The sequence below is a fragment of the Phoca vitulina genome, unplaced genomic scaffold (genome assembly GCF_004348235.1).
Source record: "Phoca vitulina isolate PV1807 unplaced genomic scaffold, GSC_HSeal_1.0 scaffold8, whole genome shotgun sequence".
NCBI classification, from domain to species: Eukaryota; Metazoa; Chordata; class Mammalia; order Carnivora; family Phocidae; genus Phoca; species Phoca vitulina.
The window spans coordinates 42,079,634-42,096,867 of NW_022589711.1; the positions used below are offsets into that span (position 1 = coordinate 42,079,634).

The following is a 17,234-nucleotide window of genomic DNA, read 5'->3' on the forward strand; positions in this document are numbered from 1 at the left end:
GCCAGAGACACTCAACAGCCAATCTCTATCTGGCCCAGACATTAAGGATCCAATGGAAGCATTGACATCAACAAGTTTTCTTGTGGGAAGGCTGGGGTGGCCTCTCCTTTCTAGAGAAGAAGATGTAAAGAGAAACAGACATTGGATTGGCCATCCCTTCCCAGCTTCTGACAACTTGTGGGCCTCATCGTGCCATGTTACACAGCAGCTTCCGTTTCTTCCGGACACGTTCCCTTAACGTGCCCACAGTGCTCCTAAGTCTGAAGGTGCTGGTGAGCAGAGTATTTTACACCTGAGAAATGGGTGGCCGTATCATCACTCTGGGTCACTTCCTTTCACAAACTTCTCCATGAAGAGCTCTGCAATCTGACCCCTCCCTTTCCTCACTATTTCTAGAACACCTATGAAATGGCCTCCACTACCACTGTTCTCCTGAAATGTGATCCAAAGGACAGGTTGGTCGGTACTTTTTGGAAGACCTTCAAAACTAAAAATGCAGTCTTTCAGGCTTTCAGTTAAAAGGGTATCTTGCTCAACTGCAACTCAAATAGGGCAGGAAATATAACAGTAGTGAATCCCAAACAAATGCACTTCAGTGCCATCAGGAGGCCCATCCCACAAGCGCTATCTTTATGTTTGCATTGTTCTCTCCTTCCCCCCAACCCCCTGCAACTGGTAAACATGTTTAACTATTTTTCAAATATTAGCCAACCCCACCGCCACAATAAATAAAATGAGCAAATAAACAGAGGAGCAGACTTTATCCAATATAAATTTGTTTTTATTGAAGCAGCAGTCACATGACTTTATATCTAGCCTTTAGATTAGGCCTGACAGAGTGAGCCAGCCCTAAAAAAATGATGTTTCTTTTTGCACTAAGAGACATAACATGTTTACATACATCATCCAGTATTGGAAATGAGCAGATTCAAACACAACATGTGTTGGTTACCTGGGAGGTACAACCCCATGGTTTGTGGTGTTCATATATTTTACAGATACTCCCAAAGACCATTACTAATGGGATGAAAGTTAAAAGAAAATACAGCTACACCAAACCATGAACACAGTAATCAAAGACAGCAGCTTATACACGTTTTAAAAAATTTGTCCCTTTCAAGGACATTTTCTTTCTTTTCAAAGCAGTGTCTGCAAAGCTTCCTCTACATCAAATCCAAAGGTTTCCAAGATGGAAGCTGCACCTCTTGGGGCTATACAATGGAGTAAGATCATTTAAAGAACGAGAACTGGTGTTCATATCTTGATTTCATAATAAAGATCCATGTTTCTCTAATTGGAGGAACGGAGATGGTGACGTGACTACATATTGCAGTAGCAAAATAGGGTAAAGAAAAGAGGGTTGGGTACTGAAATAAAGACCACACACTTGTGAATTTTAATTTCATTTCCAGGCTAACCTACTTTTTATTTAATGCAAATTACAGTACCAGTTAACTATTTCCAAACCAAGTCACATAGAACGAAATGTATTTACAAGGGAATGGGGGAAGGGAAAAAAAACATTGAGCATACTTTTCACAAAAAAGTTTATATTTAAAATGAAAAAAAAAATCAGTCACAGAGGCATTCAAGTAGTAATAATGTTATACAGATTTTGCTTTTCCTTTATATCAAGACAGATTTGCACAAGTGTTTGCAATAGTTTGTATACAACCCACAGTCCTTTATATATATATATATATATATAATAAATTTTGTTTAGATTTGTTTTTAAGATGGAAGTGGTCACGCTAATTGGTATGTGTACAGGCCCAAGTGATCCATCGGCAACACATTTATAAATGCAAATTTTACAGGCAAGCACATTTTCATACATTTATCTGTATCTGCCTGTAGACAGATACAGTAAGAAAAAAAAAAACTTAAAAATGAACACAAGGAAGTCTACTTTGTCAAGCTAACCCCTTATGTACTGGTTGTCATTTTGCTTTTATTGCAGAGGTGCAAAACGGAGCAACAAACTTGGAATAAAACGTCGTAACCCTTGTGAAAATAATCCAAACCCCAGGGATTACTTTCAAAGCCTCTCAAATGTAGACCTTAGTCTGGAACTCTACTCTGCTTCTAGTTGTCATATTTTCAGTGGCTCAGGTTTCTACCAGAATATTGTAAAGCATGCTTAGTTTATTTTTCTATGTAGGGGAGAAAGTGTTCAGCTCTGTGATTAGATGATCACTAACATGAACAATAGAAATCAGATACAATTTTGGTTTAAAACAAAGGAAAAAACCCCCAAAACTCCTGGGGATCTGGCATTGGCCAAGCTTCCTTTGGAAGATTCCAAAGTTAAATCCCTTAAACAGGAAAGGGAAAAAGAAATGATACGCCAGTGTCTTTATATCCACAGGGATAGAGAATACAATAGTCCTCTCAGAAACCTTTGTATTGGTGCAGACAATATGACTGGTTAGGCAGGCTTTGTTAAAACACAAACCAAAAATATGTGTCTAAAAATTAAGAGGACTTATAAAACGGACACAACATGTCACTGGAAAGAAGGTGCAGTCTTCTGCCTTGCTGGAATGAACACACGATGTTTCAAAAATAGCAACCTTTGGTTTGGTAAAGTTTGTTTTTTTCTTCTACTCAAGACATCTTATATGGAGTACTTGGAGGCAAAACAAATGGTTTTGATTTTTTTCTTTCAAAAAAGGCCTTCATGATGGGCACACAGTAAGAATTAAACTTATTTTTAAAGAAGGAAATGAAAATGACATTTCACTGAACAGGGGTCGAGGGGGCAGGAGGGAGGGGATGGGCTGAGTTCCCTTGTTAACACGACGGTCCTCTCGGCTCGGCAGCACTCGGCGCAGTAACCGCTAGTAACTGCACTAGAGCACTGTAGGCCACTGATGGAGCAGAACCTGATACTATTAAGAAACCTGGATTTATAAAAACCAACTGTCTTTCATTTGGGAAGGAAGTGGATAAGGGGGAGAGAGCATGGAAGGCTCCTGGAATCTGCTGTCTGTAAGACCCATGGTTGGGACTTGGGGAGGAGATGAGCAAACTCAAATCTATTCGGTCTCTTCCAGCTCTAGGGCTCCCTGGCACGACACAAAGTCCCTGGATGGACTAAGTATGAAATGAAACCGGTCACTGCTACTGACTGAGGAGGAAACAGCTGCTCAGAACCAAAACAAAGGCAGGGCTTAAATGAAGTGAGATCATGAACACGGTTTCCTCTTTCCACTCCTGAGCATGGTATCACTGAAATTAACTGTGGAAGGGGCAAAGACACTGTCAGGCGTGAGTTATTATTTCAAAGGGAAAGGGGTAGGACAGGGAGACACGGATAGAAAAACCAATTAAAATTTGAAAAATGAAAAACAAAAACAGAAAACAAACACATGGCAGCGAAGGCACTCCAAACTATATAGATACACTATACATCGCTAGAGTTATTGTTACAATAATACAGCCGGTACCTACTGTACAGAGTTAAAACTATATGGCTTTAAAAAGCTCGTCTACATTTTGTCTGATTATTAAACAGAATCACTGCCCTGAACAGTAACTTTTTGCTCATTAATTAACAGTTCCTGGGTCCACATATTTACATACAAAACAATAAAACTTAAATTTAAAAACATTGAAAGAAAATATAATGTACAAGCTTGAATTTGGTGAGGAGCTTTTTATTATTATTATTATTATTATTATTTACAAAAAGATATTCAGAGACCTGGATCTCACTTGTATAAAAGAGTTCTGTGATACCGCCATGATCCTTGAGAAAGAAAAATCATACACCTCAGCCCTCACACACACACACACAGGAATGAGAGAAAAGCATCTGACTTTTCTCTCTTCTTCTCTTACCCCGTTTATGGGGGCAAAAGAGGGGGGAGTGTTTCCTAAAACAAGCACAGATTTTTATGGACTCCAGCAAATATACCAAGTCCAGAGTAGTGTCTGTGTCCAAATGTTTGGCCGGGCAGTTTGGTGTGGAAGCAGGTCCATTTCTCTGTCATAGACCTGCTGTTCAGCTTTTTTATAAATCCTTTCTGAAAATGGTCTACCAAAGCCATTCCCTTTAGGAATTACCCGGCCAAATACTCTGATTCAGACTTCTTTCAAAGCTTAATCAGCTCTCAGAAGCGCATTATGAAATGTAAAGGTCAATTTGTTCGATTTGGTTTGACTGAGTGTGTTTCCTTTCTCACGAACTCGGATATAACCAGAGGTTTGAGAAACCCCTTTTGTGGCCTAAGAGCTTAGCTAACCAGTGAGTGAAAACTAAGATGGCTCACAGTTGCCCTTCTGGGTATTGGTTCACTTCAGCAGGCAGTAGGACTCTCTTGGAGAGTCGCACACACTTGGTAAAGAAGCAGGACAGGGTACCGGGACCTGCGTTGAGGGCTGCCAAGAGACTCCACTTCCAAACCACCGGGAGGGCAAGACCCCTAACACGACCTAAGGTGGCAATGAGGAAGGGGAAGGGAGGTTACACGTGACCGAGGGCTCAGCTCTACAGCCCTAGAGTTATCAACTAACCTTGGAAAGTGTGGAGGGAAGAGTGGGTAGAAGGGAAAGGCGGCCATCACTCAAGTGATCTTTAAATGTAAAGTACAACTGATTGTGCCTTAAAGATTCGTAGGTCAAGTAATGGCCCATAAGCACCAAGGTGACTAAGGTTCATTTTAGAGTATATAAGGCCCACAAAGATGTCAACCTTAAAAGTATAAAACAAACTAGTTGTGAAAATCTATTTCCTCACTGCAAACATAATCCTTCAATCCTCTTTGCTTTCCAAGGAATATTGCTTTTTCTTCAAAAACAGAAACTGAGTCTTACACCATTCACTGATACACAAAGAAAACAGAAACAAAAACTCTTAACTGGGTGTGGGGGGAAACATTCTTCTCATGCTTCAACCAGTTGATTTTGATATTGTGGACAAAAACAAAAATAAAAGGCAGTATTGAATCTATGTATATATAACATATATACATACACACATTTATATAATCAGCTTTCCTATAAAGTCAGCAGGTACACGTGACTGTTTATACCATTTTGATGTGTAGTTCTTAATATTCCTACCATCTAAAATCACAATGGTCTGACATACATCAATAAATAAAGTTTTAAAAGCATGAGGTTAAAAAAAAGCTGAAATTAAATACAGATTCTAGATTTGGATTTAAAATCAGAACTATGTGCAGAATGTGGCAATTTCTGCAAGCTCAGTTTGTAATTAAAAATATGAAAAATAAACCAGTAGACTGTTACAGTTCACATTATTTAACTACAATGTCCTCTCAAGTGTATCTTTCCAAGGGAAGCAACTTTAGAAACAAATCTGGACAAATTCATTCACAGTGGTGAGATCTGCTCTTGGCCTGTCCCCTTCCTCCAGGTTCATCAGCTTTTGACCTCTGCAGCCAGAATGACTGGCTCAAATCCTTTTCAGTCTTCTGGTCACCAGTTTAAAACTGTACTAAGATTTGCAGAGAACCTTTGGTCAGGCAAACAAAGATCCACCCTCAGAGCACGCATGCTCCTCCTTTGACAGCCTCCAATTTAAGTTTCTTCACCACTAGCACTGATTAAGAGCAAAACAAAACCTTATCAAAGTCAATTAAGAATCTTCAAACTTTATTGACCTCCCTGGGTTACATACAAATGATACACATTTCCTTGTTTGTCTACCACACCTGCCCCCAACATACCAAAGGCAAGTCTTCAAATACCCGAGGATATGGATGAATTTGACAAGTGACACTGAAGTCCCCATTGAGTTACACCTGCTAAGCTCCCAACCAATTTCAAGCTGTGCACTATACCAAAGTCTTACACTTGACTTTAAAAGAAAACAAAGTTCAAAAAAAACTTCAGCACAGAACAAAGTCGTCTTCTTTTGTGGAAGGGGCACGAGGCAGGAGTCCTGTTTTTAAAGTATACAACAGCAGACTTTTGATAAAAAAAGATTGTCGTGGGAGAGAGATTGTGTGTTCTAGTGCTCCGCTTTCCCCTCCCCACAACCCCTCCCACCCCCTGGATCTCCCTCAAAGTGAGAATACAATGAAATTGGTTTGTATTTATAGATATTTTACAAGGTTAAATAAGAACAACAATAATAATAAAAAAATCTGAACACTAAAATGAGCAGGTTTTTTTCTCTTTTTAATTTTCTTTCCAAACGTGACCAGTGTTGCTGAGTGACACTCAAGTAACTGGCGGTTCTTCCTGTGCAACTGGCTGCTCGGGGCTATTCAGGTGGAGTTGGAAGCTGATGCAGAAGCAGCGTTGTTGGTCTGTCCACGGTCTCCGGCATTAGCATCTGCGAATCAGAAGTCCCGAGAGAGAGCATGAGCAATGCTTTAATACCCCAACGAGACAAGTATACTGCCTCAACTGCAGACTGTGAGCTGTGTGGTCTTCCAAGCTGTATCTGAAAAGGTTGTTTTAAATATGGCCAACACTATGAAATCTGAATGTCTTTCTGCTTAGAGCTGAGTCCATGTCTTGGCCTGGTCCTCGTGCAGGGAAGATAAGCGTCTTTGAGTAAGTTGGGGCCAGAGACCACTCTGTCAAAACTCCTGCTACTGCTGGGATTAGCAGTACGTGCATGAATACTCAGTTGGGAGTCTGGCTCGCTTGAAAATAAGTGAACAGTGCACAGCTGGGAAAACTTGCTCAACACTCCGAACCAGGGTATGCCATCTGCTTAAGTGGGTGAAATGGGTGGAGGCACTGAACGTAACATGGGTCAGCACTGAGAGGCAGAAGCACTATGCATAAATCAGCCTCACTGCTTACTAAGTTCAGTCCTTCTTCATTATTTGTAGAAATGGAAGACAATGAGCAAAAAAGAAACAGCCACTGCAGGACTGATTCACTTACTCAATTCAATAAAGCATCTTGTAGTCAAATATCTTGGCACTGAGCTTACTTCGCCTAATCTTTTGGAAATATGTGTAACTTTAACTTTAACTCTCCTCCCCCCCCACCGGCTTTGAAGTTCCATTATTATTTCACAGCATCTATTAACATTTAAGTGGGCATTTAGTTGCATCTGGATCAGCACTGCATCTCAGGTAGGCAACAGACTGCTGTTTCAGTTGGCTAGTCCAGCCGTGTGCCTGTGTCATCATGCATGTGGACTGCTAATACGTACTGCTGGGCCTATTTTCTCCCCAACACTTCATACTGAGCCCTGAACAAGAAGAGAAGGGGCTTGACTGGGATGGGTAACTTCTAAGAGCCATCTTCCTGGAAGTCATACTGTCCTTGACCATCAAAGCTGGTGACACCAAAAATACAAGTTCAAAACCAGGTTCTGAAGTTCAGAAGTTTTGTCTCCCTAGAGACTGAAGTTCTCCTATATCCTCTAATGAGTAAACAACTGTCATGGCTGAATGCAACATTTGTCTTTGGATCTTTTTTGTTTGAATTTTTTAATTAGAGCAAGAACAAAAGACCCCAAGGACACAGAGGAACTCTTTACTTAAGGATTAGCTGTTCAGTTTATCATTCCAATGGCCACTCTATAAAAACCACACTTCTTTTCTAAGTTCCCGATTTTCCTGCCCTCAAAATAATCTGCCCTTATATACATTTAACTCAGCCTTTGGGGAAGAAATGTTTATATCTCTCACTTTGACTGGTTATGTTTAATTCATTTAATTTCCTTCAAAACACTTATAGCTGTTTCTAATCCTGTTTTCATGAAGATAAGTGTGAACATTACAGTATCAGGGTCAGGGTCAGACCCATGGGACAGGTGGCAAGGTATATGACACAGAACTTTTCTCCAAAGGCAGATACATGCCTTTTCCAATAATCACTACATAACTATGTCTAATACTTCATTCACGACTCCTGGTCTTTCTTAAATATGCCCTTCGTAGCGGGAATTTTACTCTTCAATGACCACCCAAATTCTGTCAACAATGATACCATCAATTTCTGTCCAGGTCACATGTTCCTGTAAGCCTTTCTCAAGAAAAACAATCATTTTCATAATTCAAGCACAGGCTGATTTAAAAACAAGTCTAGAAAAAGCCTGCAAGGCTGCAGAGCTATTTCAGAATGATAATGATCCTCACAAATCCAAACTTATTGTAGCACTTCCCATGCGCTGGACGACACTCAGAACCTATGCATGATCATCATCAAATAGTACTTCTCTCTCACTTTTCGTATGTGAAGAGGACAGGTACAACTTTCATGTTCTGGTCTTCCAATCATGAGGAATTTACCTGCTTGACCATGACAGGCATGGCAGGTGGCAGCTACACTGGAGGACACCCACTAAGGTTCGTTTACATAGCCATCCAGTTCACTATGTTAATTTACTCTTTAGCAAAATCCTATTGTGTGCATGAATTTGAAGAAACAAATTCAACTTCTGAGTAATAAAATTTGAAGACACTTAGGCTCCTCAGGTTTGTAATTTAATGATTTCATATTTTTTTCCTCTGAATTATCTCCATATCCCCTGTTAAGTAAAATTTTAACAGCTAAATATTTTGATTACAAATATCCTTGAAAGCTAAAGTCACAGCACTGTATTCATTCACCAAACAGAAACAGAAACAAAAAACCTTTGCCTACTGCAACAAATTACATTTAAAACCAAATTATATATGTCCTTTGTAAGAAAAAGAACAGAGATCTGTTTTTCAGAGGCAGACAAAGTACAGGGAGGAGAAACCCACAACAAAGAAAATGTAAAGCTCTACAAACTCAAGAGTAGCTCCCCCAGAACACCCGGCTTACTGACCGAATAAAACTACATTTCGTAAGTTCTTCTTGGTACATACTTACTTTACTCCTACCACCAATTCTGTAAACTTATTTTACATAGTTGAATTAATATGGGCTTTTTATAATAAAAATGTTACATTAATTAAAAACTGTCACTGGATTTGGATGTTTACTATAATTTCTATAATATTTCTTCTCAAATATTTAAACAGTAACTCCTTAAAAGCAGCACAATTCATTTTGTTCCTATCTCCTGCATTCCCTTCCCTTTACATTCATACTGGTAAAAGTGATGCTACTGGGGAGGGGGGTGGGGGGATGGGTTAGCCCGGTGATGGGTATTAAAGAGGGCACGTACTGAATGGAGCACTGGGTGTTATATGCAAACAATGAATCATGGAACACTACATCAAAAACTAATGATGTAATGTATGGTGATTAACATACATTAACATAAAATTTAAAAAATGCAAAAAAAAAAAGATGAAAAATAACAACAGCAACAACAAAAAACCATAGTGCTACTTGGCATTATGGTTTAAAGGATCAGCTAACATCTTTTGATTATAAAGCATCCAATTCAACTATGAATAACCAAAGACTGTACAGTCTCATTTTTAGTCTTGAGATGCTATCCTGAAATTCACGATGTATCTTTCTTCAATCTAATCCAACTCCACAAACACTGAGTATGAGAACCAACTGTACCATTTAATAGCTATGTGACACTGGAACAAGTTATTTAACCTCTCTACGCCTCAATTTCTTCATCTGTAAAATGGAGATAGTACCACGTGCCTATGAAATAAGGCCTAGGAAGGGCTTAGTACAGTACCTGGGTTATAGTAATTGTTCAATAACTGGAAAGGCAAAAGAGACATCAAAAAATACATAAATGTATAGTTTAGTGTGAGTGCAATAACATCATCACTACCATAATGTCAGTGGCAGCAACTGTTAACATCTGAATGCTTACCAATGTGCTAGACATCATACTAAGTACATTGCATGCCCATAGAGCAACTCCAAGAAATAGATACAATGATTGCCCCCGTTTGCAAATGGGAAAATAGAGGCACAAAGAAATTAAGCAATGTGCCCATGGTTGCAGAGCTAACAAATGGGAGAACTGAGCACAGAGATATTAGAGGAAGAGAATGATGGCCTTTATGGGTACTACAAGGTACAGCAGAAAAGATTTCCTAGCAAAGGAAGAAAAGAGCTTAAGGGGACTTTAATTCAGACCTAACTCCTACCTAATCCACTATGATTTATAGAAGCCTATTTCTATTGTCTAAAAGGGTTACTACATTAAAACAGATCTGTGAATTTATAATAAGAAGAATTAAAAGTACAGTTATTTTATTTCCTAATTCTCAAACAGTCTGTATGGGGTATGCAGAGATACAAGTGTTTTGCAAACAACTACAGAGGTGATATTTCACTGACTTCCAAGCTTCCTAGAAACCAATGCCCATTACCATCCTACTGATGCTATTTCAGAACCAGGCAACCAATCAACCAAAGATGGACTTGAAGGGGAGCAGAGAGAATAATCAGCTTTGAGGGACCAAGGCATAAGATCATTCTTATACACTGTCGTAGCCCCTTTCCAAGATGGCCCCGATGAGTCATGTCTCTTGGGTGTCCATGCCCTAATGTAGTCCCTTCCCCCAGTAATAGGGCTGACCTATGTAACCAACAGGGTATTTGCAGAGACAATGGTGTATGACTTTCAGGGTTAGGACATAAAAGATTCTGTGGCTTCTACCTTGTCCTCTTTCTAAGATCAGTTGGTCCAGGGAAAACCAGCTGCCACAATGTGAGACACTTAAGTGGCCCCATGGAGAGGTACAAAAATGGTAAGGGACTGAGGCCTCTTGCAGCCAGGACTGATTCACTAAGCACGTAAATGAGTCATCCTGGAAGCAGATCTTCCAGCCCCAGGTAAACTTTCCAATGTCTGCAGCACTAGCTGACATTTGACTATAACCTCATAAAAGACCCTGACCTAGAACCATCCAGTTAGGCTGCTTCTAATTCCTGACCCACATAAACTATGTGAGATAATAAAAGTTTATTCTTGTTTTAAACTGCTAAATTTTGGAGTATCTTAAACATATATATAGGTCATATAAGTTAAATGCCAGGTAGAATTTATGCCCACAAGCTCATGAGAGCATCCCTGACCAACTCCCTCTATAAGATATGTAGGTATGTTCCTAATAAAATATACAAAAGACAAGGAAAATTGCATCAGGTGATCACTTGTTTTTCCTCTAATTCTAAGAAGAGTCTATGGTTCTATGGCTTTTGTGCTGGATATGGCAAAGGGAATCTGTAGATGTATTTACTGAAACCAATTTTATTCTGTGTAACTTCAGAGGTAAAAATGACAAGTAGGGCAACCCCATAGTGAAGCCAAGGGTGAAGCCCCCTAAGGTATCAGGTTCCCAATAGAATCCACGAGGCTGCAATTTTTGTCCTAGAGAAAATTTTGATGTGTAAAATTCCATATATGATACACAGACATTTTAGGATTGGACCCATAGTTTCTCCCCCACCTCCTAGATTCTCAGAGATCTGTAAGAGTTGACTCACTGTAGATAAGTGAGTCATGGATTTGTTGAGCAGCTGTCTCAAGACTGAGGAAAATGCCCCACCTAGTTGCTCAGGTCATAAACCAAAAGTTGTAGTCCTGTCCATTCTCCCTCCAAATGTGTTTAATCAAACGTGCCAATGGGGAGGGAAGGAGAGTGAATAGAAGGTCCCACATTTATAAACTGTTGCCAAAGTGTTTAAATAAAAAGAGAGGAGCAAATAAGAAAACAGGCTGAGAGGAAAGCACAGTGAGTAAACATAAGAGGCTGGGGTTCCAAACGTTCTGCTACCATGAATCAGTATTCTGCAACTATGGATCTATCTAAAAGATAAAGCCTTTTAAGTGAGTGATACAAGTGTTCACTGTTTGGCCCAGCAGCAATGATGGAAATGTTCTATCTATACTCTCTCATAGAGTGGCTGCTAATTATATATGGTTACTTAAATTTAACTGAAATTAAATACAAATAAAAACTTTGTTCCCTATTTATCATAAATACATTTCAAGTTCTCAAAAGCTACAAAATCCTTAAATTTTTAAATATTTTTATTACTGGCAGATTAGTAAAAGCATACTGCAGATATCAAATCCTTTTCATATCTTACATGTAGTTTTATAAATATAGTTGGTTAACTTTAAGTATACTTTTATTTCCTTATTTCCTTTAAGCTCTCTGAGCCCATTTCACGTGTTTCTATTTACTATTATCTCATTCTATAATAGTTACAAATGTCTCATGACAGGTCAACTCCACTACAAGATAAAATTTTGACAGCCTGGGATATGCTGTTTATACTCAGGAAGTTCCTATTCAAGCTGTTCCAAGTGGAAATATCTTTATTAAAAAACTATTAAAGAGGGCACGTTCTGCATGGAGCACTGGGTGTTATACGCAAATAATGAATCGTGGTACACTACATCAAAAATTAATGATGTAATGTATGGTGATTTACATAACATAATAAAAATAAAATAAAATGAAACCCTTAAACCTTGAAAACAAACAAACAAAAAAACTATGTTTCCGTTATTAGTGTTATTAACTGACACAGGAACAAACAAAATCATTTTTTTCACAGAGAATCAAGTGTATACCCTACACTTACATTTAAATTGAAATCATATTCTACATTAACGAAGTGAAAGTCATCTATAAAGAGAAGGACTCAGTTTTCGTTTTTATAATGTCTACTATGACTTTGACAATTTGGGGTGTATAATAATGAGGGAGAGTGAGGGTGACCCCTCCTCAGCAAAGCATCATTACCTCTCTTTTCTTATTTTTCTGAGGAAAAGGTGTGACACAAGACACCGAAGTGGCTTCAGTCATTTCAAAAATAGAACTGCAATTCAGATGCCAGGGAGCCAACCAAAAAACTAACAAAGTTGGAGGGCTTGTCAATAAGACCTTATATCTTATCTGCCAGCAGAGGAGAGATCTTAGGTGCTCTGGGCTCAGGGATAGAGCACATTTTAATTAGGAGGGTTGGTCGTTTAGGGTAGGTAATTAAAGGCCATGAGGACACAGGAAACATTTTCACCTTTTAAGTTAAAAGATCTAATTTAGGAACAGAGAATAAGAAAAGGCATATGAGTATCAGAGGTGACTTCAGGCAAGGAACTGAGGAACATTTGAAGAACATCTAGAAGAATGTTTGATAGAACATTTATCAACTTAATCAAGATGATTTTACATTACTTCTGGAGGGGGAGAAGTTCAGGTAAAAATTTTGACTCAATAGGAGAAAACATGTTTTGAATAAGAAGAAACAATTTCCTTGAAGTGATACTTAACGCTGCTTTGAGGAAAATAATGACTAAGCTGGCTTGACTTTTAGGTACCTACATACAAAACTTGCCAAGCAAACTTGAAATCTTAACTCAGGATAGATACATCCTCATTGGTGTGAGTCTGTCAAATTGGCATATGTGGATGGAAGTCTGTATTTCAAACACAGAGCCAAAAGGAAGAAATGGGTATAGCACTGTACCTAAAAAAGACCCACATTCTTTGGCCACCAAGTTGGTAATACCTAAAAATATATGTGCACACATGCATACGGCACCTTCCCCACTCCCACTCTGGGCCGGCTAATGTTAAGGTAATGGAGAAATGGAAAAATATGTGCACTGCCATAAACTGGGACAAGCCTTTTGGAAGGCAATTTGATATATATCAAAATCTTAAAAAAAATTTTATTATCTTGTGACTTGGCAATTATACTTCTAAAGACTGAGATACAATACAAATGTCTAAGAAATTAAGTTAAATAAATTATGGTACAGGCTTAGGATGCACAGCATAGTCATATACCCCCATCCCCTGAAAAGCAGGGCCCATAAAAAAAAAGGCATGTCTCTCTGCCTATTCATATACAGAGTAAAATATAAAATGACGTTACCTTTCATTATCTTTAGAATTGAGAATATGGGAGACTTTTATTTTCCAAAATAACTATATATTATGTTTTTAATAGAAAAAAATCCCCATTTTTAAAAGCTACATATCTTTAGAAATTCCATATATATTTGGGTTAAGATAAAGAGACAACAGAAAGAAAGGGTTAGGAAAAGGAACACTTGAGGGTAATACCCTGCAGATTCTAAAACCAGACAAGATATGGATACAGCTTTCCCAAAGCACACTGTACAGTGGCAAAGAGGCAAAGGATAATAGTACTTGGGGAGGGGATAAAAGGACAGTAACTGTGATTTTACAAAGTATTTGATCCAATGGACTTAATTTGTTTAACATTTCAACTCTCAAAATTAGTGGAAACAAACAATGGGAGAAATTATTCTGGGTTTAATTCTGCCCAACTAGAAAGAATTGGCTGGGGATGTAGGTGACAGGAACTCTGGGGTAAAAATAACTGTAGTAGTAAGTAAAGGGAACCACGGGCCCTGCCTAATCTGAGCCATGACTTCAGTAAAATGGATTTCAAAAAGTTCAGGGGATAATAGGTATGATTTTGTGGCTACAGTCTTCAAAAGGAGCTCAAAACTGGTAAGAAATAGAAAATTAGAAAAAAAAACTCTGACCAAGCAATTGCAAATAATCTCAATGCAAAGTAAAGGGAGAAGAACCAAAGAAACCAATTAAAAGGGTTTTCTCTGACAAGCTCATCATTTTAAATACAGATAACTTTAACAAGAAGGGCACATATTTAAGGAAGAATAGAAAATAATGTGAACCTCTAAGAACAGGCCAGATTTGGTTTAAAACAGCATAATGTTTTCAAAGCAAGGTCAAAAAAAGTTAAACCCCCTGACCAGGTAAAAAGAGAAGACAGACCTTGTCCAACTCCTATCATGATTCCCTTTTCTGTTAGAAGGGGTTTCAACCTGGAAAGGATATAACAAAAATCCTAATAAACAAAATGCAGCCCAAGGAAGGTGAGGGCAATCTACACATTTTAAATGTCTTTAAACCCAGAATCTAAAGTCCAAGAAACAAATTCTAAAATGGATTACAGAAACTCACAGTGGACAAACAGTAGACATTAGAAATTTCCCTAAGTCTTAAAAAAAAAAGTTTAATTTCCATTTTTGACAGTTACCTTATGGATGGAAAAACTTTCTTGAAAATTTTCATAACAACAAAGCATTTTACAAAGTTTTTCAAAATATTATTATACAAATGAACACTGTAAGGTTGGTCTGTAGCTAAGCAAACAAGAGGGGTAAACAATCACTCAGAAATCACCAGAAGAATCATCTCTAGTAAGCCTTGCCTAGTAACATTTAACTTACTCTACCAGTAACTTGGGAAAAGGCAAAAACATCTCTAAGTAGGCCCTGCCTTGTACTGTTTGATATGTTTTATTAGTTGCTTAGAGGCAAAAAACTGTTATGTTTATGAAATGTGTAGATGATATATAATTGTATAGAAAACCCAACATCCTGACACTTAGAACATACTGAGGATTAGGATTTGAAACCCCCATTAATATGGAAGGCAGTTAGCCATCATTAAAATTTGAAGGACTTTTGTGTGTAACCCCAGAATAGGATCACTGTATAGGGGGACAAATTTCAGGGTGAAAAAAGGATAAACTTTCTAACAGAATGATACAAAGATGGAATGTGTTTATTTTTACAGTAATGAGCTTCCAGTTACTGAATATACATAAGCATGGGATAGATGGCTTCTTCTCAGCAGACAGTAAGAAACATGAGCTGAAATCAGTGTGTTTTAAATTTAATAGCAGAACCATTGCACTGAAAGAAACCTTACCCAGAAGACTGATCTACAAAACATAAAGAGAAAACTGCTCTAGTTGAAATTCCCTACCACATCTCACACTTAATTCACGTGGCATTGGACCACATGATCTCTAAAGTGGTTCATATTTGATCAGTAAAACTTTAATTTCTCAAGATTTATTACTCTAAATAGTTTAGGTGAATGGTCTCCCAAATGGAGTAAATAAAAGGATCTGTTGGGGGTGTGGAGAAAATCAGAATTTATATATATATAAAACTTGCATATATATTAAAAAACATATATATGTTAAAATTATATATCATATATACTAAAGTTATATACTAAAATGATATATTATACATATGTAAAATTATACTTTATGGACTAAGAACAGCATATGTAATTTTCAAGAGTTTCTCATCAGAGCCATGATCAAATATAATGCCTTCTGATACTGAGGTACTTTTTAAAAACAATTTAGAAAGAGTATGAGAGTTTTTGAGAAAAAAAAGTCAACATCCATACCCACTAATTTAACACAACTGCTTTAATTTTTGTATATTTTTATCTTGTCCCTATCCACATGCAAACATTCATTTTGGCAGTTACCAACATGGTACATAAGATCTCGTGAATATTTCTACAAATGTCTATAAGCTACATAATTGATTTTTTTACGATTACATAAAGATGGAAATTTCATAATGTATCGAAACAATTTCTTCCTGTTGACCATTCAGATCAGACTGGCTCTCCTTTTTGTTATTATATAATTATTCCTATTTCTATCTCCGTACATGGTAGCTTTCTGTCTTCTATTAGAAGTATCCTAAAGTTAAGATCTCCCAAAGTGGGATTAGTGAACTAAAAAGTATGACCTGTGATGGTTCTTGTTATATATAGTAATGCCTTCCAACAGGTCGTAATCAATTCACCTGCAGTCACTACCTGAACTCTGACTATAACACAAACTAAGTACTTTGTACACTTTATATCTTACTTTTCACAAGTCTATGTAGTGGGTATTTACTATTCCTGTTTTATGGATAAGGAAACTGAAGCCAAGAGAGACAAGAGCACGTATATTTTAAGGTATTAAAGAATATAACCCACACTGCCAAATTCTTATTTAAAAAATATATATACGCATATATACATATTTATTTAAATATAGGCAGCCGTTAATGTCACACAGTCAATTCCTTCATCTAGATCAGCATTTCCTGAGATATGTTTGGTAACATACTTGATTCTCACTACTTTGGCCCCAAAGAAAACTTCTCCCCTGACTATACTGTGGTGTTTTCCCACTGGCTCACACTGAGGGGCACTTAAGAAAGTACCCATATGAGGCTCATTATTACATTTATTGTTGGAATGGTAAAGGGAACTCCATTTAATCTATCTCTTACAGTACCAAACCTGAAGCCCTAAGGGAGAAATACTTCTCAAACAGCAGGCCCAGAAACATTTTGCTTCTCCTAAGCCATCAAGGTGCTTATCTAATGAACAATGGGAAATTTTAACAGGTAACATTCCTTTATTTACTTTAGCCACTAGGAAGCTCAAAGCATTATCTGAAATTCTCTTTGGTAACTATTTATCAAGATATTCAAGGGGCACCTGGGTGGCTCAGTCGTTAAGCGTCTGCCTTAGGCTCAGGTCATGATCCCAGGGTCCTGGGATCGA

The 17,234-nt window shown here is 37.8% G+C and overlaps 1 protein-coding gene across 2 annotated transcripts in view; it reads right to left on the reverse strand.

The window, feature by feature from the left end:
* Positions 1–1,394: 1,394 nt before the first annotated feature.
* Positions 1,395–17,234, reverse strand: part of GSK3B (glycogen synthase kinase 3 beta) — a 207,149-nt gene continuing 191,309 nt past the window's right edge. For both annotated transcript variants that reach the window (XM_032406632.1, XM_032406633.1), the window contains one exon: positions 1,395–6,307. In XM_032406632.1, the coding sequence (XP_032262523.1) occupies positions 6,240–6,307 (68 nt within the window). In that variant the 3' untranslated portion in view covers positions 1,395–6,239. The remainder of the gene's footprint in view (positions 6,308–17,234) is intronic.